The 8640-nt window shown below is 39.2% G+C and overlaps 1 protein-coding gene across 1 annotated transcript; it reads left to right on the top strand.

Annotated features, from left to right (window-relative positions):
- The first annotated feature begins 1600 nt into the window (after positions 1–1600).
- Positions 1601–3096, top strand: LOC114292685 (zinc finger protein ZAT10). The gene has a single exon (XM_082873977.1). It carries the CDS (start codon positions 1987–1989, stop codon positions 2671–2673), a length of 687 nt encoding a protein of 228 aa, XP_082730103.1. The 5' UTR covers positions 1601–1986; the 3' UTR covers positions 2674–3096.
- Positions 3097–8640: the final 5544 nt, after the last annotated feature.

Genomic DNA, 8640 nt, shown 5'->3' with positions numbered 1-8640 from the left:
AAGAATGACAACTTGCCTGGGGCCCACTCGATCCTCCTCTTCATCTTCTTATTTTTTTTTTTTTTCTTTTTTTTTGTTTTTTAAGAAAATGGGAGCACAACTGTTATTATTGTGCAATCATATACACCTATTTTGAAATCTATTTCGATAATTCAAATCGTTTACTTTTTAAGTACACCAATTAAAATATACTTGTAAAAATTTAAGTTGATAAAATACTGCTAACCATTTTATCGAATCACATATTATATAAATTTTGCGTGTTTATATTTATAATTTAATTTTCTAAATATTCATATTAAAATGTCAATATTTATCTCACTATTTTTAATTTTAAAATTTTCCTAACTATTATCACTCATTAATCATTATAACTTATTTTGAATGGGATCATTATACTACTGTTTAAATATGGGTTCATATATTTAGACTATTTATACACTAAAAAAAAGTGGGTGATCAAATCAGTTCCTAGGGTGGAGGCCTAGATGACTAAAAACAATTTTATGCTTATTTTAAAAGGATAATAAAATCACATACGTAATTTTATAAATTTAATTTCAATCAACACACTGTTACACTATATAAACAAATAAAATTATTGTTACATTAACAACTTAAAGTTACTAAATTAATAATCTCATCAGTAAATCTTATTTTTGATTGAGTAATATTATAAATCTAAAAATTACTTAGAATTATTAGTTCAAATTTTTTTACACATGAATTTTACATTACATAAATTCAATCTCAACCGTACAAGTCTCATTTGGGATAAGTTCGAGATGCATAATTAGGATTTATAGCATTTTTCTTTTAATTTCAGCTAATTTTAATCTGGCAAGTAATGACATGTTAAAATATCCTTTTATTATATAAAAAATAAAAATAAAAATGTAGGGACCCAAAATCTGGGAACTTATAATTGTCCAACAATAGACATGTGTGGTAAAAATTAAATTGATGAAATGTAGGGTTTATGAGTGAAATAAATTTGAATCATTTATTTATTCATATTTGTAGATAAATTATAGATTTGCAGTGTTGTTGGTTTTTACCCCCTCCGTCGCAATTTATTTATTGATGTGATAGAGAGGTGATGTGATTTAAATAGGATGGTGATTTTGTGACTTTTTGACTTTTTTAGTTTATACCAAACAAGGCGTAATAAAAAGATATGTAATCATTATATTTTAATTTTAATTTTTAAATATTTTTCTTCCATTGCCCTTGTATCTAGATTTTAAAATGTGTTTATAATGATTTATAAGAGATAATTTTAAAAATTTAACAAAATTTAATATCTCAAAATAAAAAAAAAATAAATAAATATTTCAAATCAGATTAAAATTAAAAAATGAATCAATAAAATAGGACGGCCGGTGTATAATTGAAGAGCAATAGTGAAAATACGGAACGGGTCATATAACAGTCAATAGATGTTGAAAGGACTTGTGGAAGAAAAGTCGCCGCGGACGGCTGCTGGCTGGCTGCTGCTGCTGCGAAAGAGCAACGCGGTTGTATTCTATTTTGTTTTTATTTTGATTGTGTGAAATTGGGTATTTCTTTTGACTTGGAACTTTGAACTTGGAATAGGAATTGGTCTTTAATAAGATTCCCCACACACCACACCCACTCCAAAAGGACCCCACTCACTCTCTCTCTCTCTGAATTCAGTCCACTCCCACCACTTGGTCGTTAAGGAAACTCAAACAAAACGTGCTTGATCGTTAAGGAAACTCAAACAAAACGTGCTTGGCTACGCAATTGGTATAATAATGTAACTTTGAATACATATACAGAGAGAGTAGTACTACTCTTACTTTCCTAACACTAGTGACGCACCTTCCCCTTTCCTTGTTTTCTCCACGTTCTTGTATATAAGCCTCCCCCACCCCACTCATCTCACTCACTCCAAAACTTCCAACGACTCTCTCTCTCTCTCTCTCTCTCTAAAATACTCTGTTATTGAATTTGGTTTCTAAAATGGCTCTTGAAGCTCTCAACTCACCCAGCGCCGCCACCCCTACCTTCCACCATGAAAACGAAAGCCTAAGGTATCTGGAGCCCTGGAACAAGGGCAAGCGCTCAAAGCGTCCTCGTATGGAAAATCCTCCCACTGAAGAAGAGTACCTCGCTCTCTGCCTTATCATGCTTGCTCGCGGCGGCCCCACCTCCTCCGCCTCGCAACGCCGCCACTCCACACCTCCTCCATCATCCTCCTCATCGGAGTCAAAGCTCGTCTACAAGTGTAGCGTATGCGACAAGGCCTTTGCCTCCTACCAGGCTCTAGGCGGTCACAAGGCCAGTCACCGGAAGCTCGCCGGATCTGACGACCAGTCCACTAGTACCTCCACGGGTACCACCACCGTAACCAGCGGTGGTAGGACGCATGAGTGCTCCATCTGCCACAAGTGCTTCCCCACTGGACAGGCTTTAGGTGGACACAAGCGCTGCCACTACGACGGCGGCAGCAGCGGCGTCACTTCGTCGGAAGGTGTGGGGTCTACCAACAGCCACCGAGGTTTCGACTTGAACCTGCCTGCTGCCCTGCCCCAATTCTGTCCTCGATTCGCCGGGGAGGAGGAGGTCGAATCACCTCATCCAGCCAAGAAGCCCCGTTTTCTATTGTCGGCTAAATCCCAAGTCTCTCTTTCTATATCACTAGATTAGCCGATTAGGATCACAATTTAGGGATTTCGGGGAATTAATTTAGAATTTTTTTTTTAACTTCCCCTTTTTTTCGGCTGATGCATTATTATTTGTTGTCTATGTATTTATCATGTGACAGTGGAAATTTAAATTTATTCTTTTGTTGCTTAAAAAACGATGTACTTGTTATGATGCAATTCTTACCTTGTTTTGAATTTTATTTTTGTAAGGTTTTCAATTAGGCTTAAATTTTCAGTTGCACATTTTTAGGTTTTGAAGAATGTTTTCTTTCCTTGCCAAGAAAATATATATAGGGAAATTTTAATATACACTATTTTTAAAATTGTATAACATATGCATCTCTAATTATATTGTCACAAGAATATTTCATCTGGGTAGTCTTATTAACGGTCGTGAATTGAATAAAATATTCTTTTATAAGTACTCAGAAAATCTTATTTGTGTTGTGTTTGTTCTGTTTGATTCATGAATTTTAAAATAAAAACAAAAAAAGGTGCGTGGATGTATGCAAAATGTAACTTTATTTTACACACATTTCACCTATTTTTTTCTTTTCTTTTCTAAATCTCTTCACAAATTATAAACCAAATACAACATTGAAGGGATAATTTTGTCATTTATAGAAGATACCATTGCATAATGCTTGATTAAGAGGGTTGTCGTTAGCACTTACATAATTTCTCTAAACCTCCCATTTCTTTGAATTTTCACCTTAAATCCTAAATTTTAATAAGATTTCTTTTAACACTCCATTTAATACCAATTTTACTCATATACATAACATCATCACACCTAAGTGCACATCCACCTAAATTTGCACACAATCTCTTCTTTTTCTCACAGTAAACGATGAACGATTGAGAGACAATTTAGAACAACAAACGATTGAAACACGAATCGACTGTCCCTCTCTTTTCCTTCTCTCACAAACAATGGTCTCTTCCTTCTTATCACCATGAACAATAATATTTGAGTTGGAAATCTCTTTGATGGTCTCTTTCTTCTTCTCTCAGGTAACCTCCAACTTTCCATCCATATTATTTTTTTGTTTATTTCGGAGTAAAACCCTTAGAAAAAACATATTAGGGGAAAAATCTTACAAAATGGAATTGTTTAGCATTTTAGTGCCGAACAAAATATTTATGTTGAGCACTATATTATTGAACTAAATGTTTTTTGTTCAATACTGTATTACTGAACAAAATCTTAATTGTCAGCAACCGGTACTGAACCGAAAACGACCTAGAATCATAAATGCAAGATAGATAAACTTACACATGCAATGCCAACCTCATTAGAGTTGTTTTTATCATCCTCCATTACTCTATAAGTATTAAAGAATGGTGAAAACAAATACCAATGTAGAAACTCAAAGTCTGTAACTGATTTGGAGCATCGAACACATTTGAAACCACCGAACAAAACGAAACGTTAACTAATTAGGTGGTTTCAAATGATTTTCATTGAAGATAAATATATGGATTAGGATGGTGATGAAGAAGAATACGATTAGGGTTTAGATTGGTAATGAATATGTATAGATGGGGAAAGAGATGGGTGTACAATATTATAGAGTGTCATTCTAATTATTTTCATTTGGTAGGTGGGTGTTCCATTAATAGTTGTCCTTTAATAAAATTTTATTTCAGGATATAATGGTATTTAAAAAAAAAAAGAAGTGAGAATTGAAAGGTCTAAAAAAATTAAGTAGGTGCTAATAACAACCCTCTAAATTACATTAAGCAATCATTTCTATTTGGTCAAATGTAATTTTTATTTGAGCAATGCTAAGCATACAATACAAATTATCAATTTTTTTATTTTTTTATTTTTTTTATTGTAACTGTATTGTTTGGAAAATGGCAAGTCGGCTACAAATCTAAGGTGTCGTTTGGTAATACTTACGTTTTCAGTTTTCTGTTTATATTTTCAAAAATTTTAAAAACTCAAACAAAAACTTGTTTGGTAAAATTTTTGATTTATAAATCAGTGGTCTCAGTTTATAAATTTGGCCAAAAAATGAAAACACAAAAAATGTTTTTCCGTTTTGAGTTTTGAGGTTTTTTTTTTTTTTTTTACCACCTAACACTAGCCACCACCCGCCACCATTTTTCACCACCGTCTTCCGCCACCACCACTTACCCCCCACCACCACCACTCACCACCCACCTACCACCACCATCCACCATCTGCCACCACCACCACTTCCCACCACCCACCACTACCACCACCACCACTATCACCCACCATCCACCTACCACCCACCTGCTATCACCACCCACCACCACCACCACTACTACCCACTCGCTACCACCTACCACCCACCACCGTCACCCACCCACCCACCCACCCACCCACCACCACCACCACCACCACCCGCCACCACCACCACCACCACCACCACCTACCACCCGCCACCGTCACCCACCCACCCACCGCCACCCACCCGCCACCCGCCACCACCACTCACTCGCTACCACCCACCACCCGCCACCGTCACCCACCCACCTACCACTACCACCACCCGTCATCCGCCACCCACCTGCCACCACCACCCACTCGCTATCACCCACCACCCACCACCCACCACTTACCCGCCACCACCAACCGCCATCCGCCACCCACCTGCCGCCACCACCCACCACTCGCCGCCACCACCACCACCACCACCACCCACTCGCTACCACCCACCACCCGCCACCGTCACCCACCCACCCACCACCACCAGCTACCCACCACCCGCCATCGCCACTTTCCACCATCGTCTTCTGCCACCACTTGCCATTTCTCACTCTTTTTTATATTTTTAAATTTTTTTAAATATTTTGTCAATTACCAAACGCATTTGTAGTTTATGTTTTTCTAAAAATAAATAAAAAAATAAACAAAAATCAGTTTATAAAATTTTTATAAATATAAACTGAAAACATAAACGTTACCAAACACACTAGTGATGCTGCTTATTTATTCAATTATGCCTCATTTGGGGATAAATTAATTTAATTAAAAATTTATTATGAATATATATTTTTAATAAAAAATTAAAAAAATTAAAATAAATTATTTCCAAACGAAATCTTATTTATTTAATTTTCTTGCGCGTGTGAAGGCTGAATATGGGCATGAGAAAATATTGACTACCAACAAGGGCGAGGACGTCCATTAAAGTTGCCTTGACTTTCACTAAGGTGCAGGAGAAAAATTTGGACTACAAATCAAACTAAAATAAAAATAAAAATAAAAATAAAAACGACAATGCTATGTACCTCAAATTTTGTAACTCAAAAGTGGTTTAAATGGCCAAAACGACGTCGTTTTGGCCATTTGAACCACTTTTGAGCCACAAAATTTGAGTTACGAGACATTTTCCAAATAAAAATAAGATTTATTTTTTTAACTTTTAATAACAATTGTTCTAAATATAGTGATTAATAAATTATCATTAATAATTATATCTTTTTTGAGACTACATTGAATAATTATATTATAAATTATCTAGATACTTTCAAGCATTGTCACATCCTATACGTATGATTATAAGAGATTTGCTATGCACGAAATAATTATACATATTTTTAGTTAGAGAGCTTTTTTATAAATTTACTTTTTAAGAGTTTTATTCTATTCAATTCATATTCTTTTTGACTATTTCATTAGGTCCTATTTGACATAAGAAGACCAAAATACCTTTTTCATCTACTTATGTTCCATTTAGTTCACATTATTTTCTTATGTTTCAATAAGTCTTATGAGTGACATAATTATCAAAATACTCCTAATGTGAATGTTCACACCGTCAATGTGAATGTTCATATCATCAATGTGTAGGGACTCGACCCATGTCGATCCTCGTGGGTGTCCGGAAAAATTCGAGTCGGGCCGGGGCGGGCCCGGCCCATTGACAATGTAAATATTCACATTGACATGTTAACATTCACATTAATAGGAGTGTAAAATTGGTTCGCGTCCCGTGGCGGCGCGAAACCCGCCCGCGGCCCATGGGCAGCCCGGGCGCGGGCCCGGTCCGGCCTGTTAACAATGTGAATATTCACATTGACATATTAACATTCACATTGATAAGAGTATAAAATTGACCCGCGGCCCATAGGCGGCCAAAAGCCCGTCCACGGCCCGACCCTGTTGACAATGTGAATATTCACATTGACATATTAACATTCACATTGATAGGAGTGTAAAATTAGCTCGCGCCTCGTGGCTGCCCGAAACCCGCCCACTGCCTGTGGGCGGCCCGAGGCGGGCCCGGCCCGGCCTGTTGACAATGTGAATATTCACATTGACATGCTAACATTCACATTGATAAGAGTATAAAATTGGCCAGCGGCCCAGGGCGGGCCCGGCCCGACCCGTTGACAATGTGAATATTCACATTGACATGTTAACATTCACATTGATAGGAGTGTAAAATTAGCCCGTGTCTCGTGGCTGTCCGAGACCCGCCCACTGCCCATGGGCGGCCCGGGGCGGGTCTAGCCATTTTTTTTAATTCTTTTTAATTTTTTCTACCAAAATTTTATTATTTTCCACAAAAAAAGACACTAGGCCTCGGCGCGGACTGGGCCTCGAACCAAGCCTTGAATGGGCCTTAACCGGGCCGATGAGCCAGGCCGGGCCGGGCTTCAAAGTGATGGCCCAGGCCCTAGCCTAGGGTCTCGGACTAGGCTCGAGCCTGGGCCCAAATGAGCCTTTCCCGGGCCGGGTCGGGCCGGCCCACGGGCCAAAAAATTAGGCCCAAGCCCTAGCCCTAGCACAAGGGTATTTAGGCTTTGGACGGGCCGATGGATCGAGCCTGGGGTCGGGCCGGTGGGCCTGGGCCTAGCCTCGAGCTTAGGTCGGGCTTGGGCGGGCCTAGCAATTTTTTTTTTATTTTTTTAAATTTTTTCTACCAAGATTTTATTATTTTCCACAAAAAAATACATTGCGCCTCGGGCGGGCTGGGCCTCGGACCGAGCCTTGAATGGGCCTTAAGCGGGCCGATGGGCTGGGCCGGGCTTCAAAGTCACCTAGGCCCTAACCTATGGTCTCGGACATGCTTGGGTCCGGACCGAAACAAGCCTGTCCCAGGTCGTGGACGGGCTTCAGGCAGCCCACGGGTCGTGGGCCAATTCTACATTCCTATCAATGTGCATTTTAACATGTCAATTTGAATATTCACATTGTCAACGGGCCAGGCCAGGCCTACCCCGGGCCGCTGACAAGCTTCTGTGTAACAACCCACATTTATGGCTTAGTCATGTTCATGTGCATTCACATCTTGCGGTCTTGTTAAGTTTACATTCATGAATCTTGCCTTGTTTTATGCTCATGTGATTTGTCTAAGTGTTGTATGCATGCTTTGTTCCTTCCTTGGTGTCTCAAGCCTAAGTTATGTTAAGCCTAGATCATTCCAAGCCGAGGTCATCTTCAGTCTAGAATTGTCTTGGAACCACTTTGTTTGACCTCCATCTTCGCCCTGACATATTGGCCGAGATGTCATTATCTAGGCCGAGGTGTACACCACCAAGGTCGAGATGTGTATTATCTAGGCCGAGATGTTACCTTTGCACCTAAGTGATCTTGTCTTGGAGTGGTATGACCTAGCCCGAGGTGTGGCACATCTAGCCCAAGGTGTGGCACAGCTTAGTCAAGTGTTGTCCTTCCTAGCCGAGGTCATTGTCACCTTAGTTGCCGAAGCTTTGTCCTTAGCCGATGTCATCACTTGCCGGAGTGCCTTACCGGGTAGCTTGTTAGATACGCTTTGTCTTACTCATGTCTTGTCAATCTATCACCTTTTTTAGGAGAACCAACCAGCCGTTGCCACGTATCCGAGCTGAGTGTTAAGTCAGCCGACCGAGAGAGAAACCTATCATTTGTTATATCCTTGTTTTGAAGAAGAGAGAGAAGCTCTAGAAGAGGGAGAGGAGTTCTTGAGGGAGAGTAGATTTCCAAGCTTGATCCCTAGAGATCGAA

The sequence above is a fragment of the Camellia sinensis genome, chromosome 6 (assembly GCF_055761805.1).
Source record: "Camellia sinensis isolate YWXY chromosome 6, ASM5576180v1, whole genome shotgun sequence".
Taxonomy (NCBI): domain Eukaryota; kingdom Viridiplantae; phylum Streptophyta; class Magnoliopsida; order Ericales; family Theaceae; genus Camellia; species Camellia sinensis.
Note: the sequence above shows the minus strand (reverse complement) of the source record. Positions and strands in the feature narration are given on the sequence as shown.

Bases quoted from the DNA above. Each gene is read 5' to 3' on its own strand.
- LOC114292685 (XM_082873977.1), top strand. From the start codon at position 1,987: ATGGCTCTTGAAGCTCTCAACTCACCCAGCGCCGCCACCCCTACCTTC.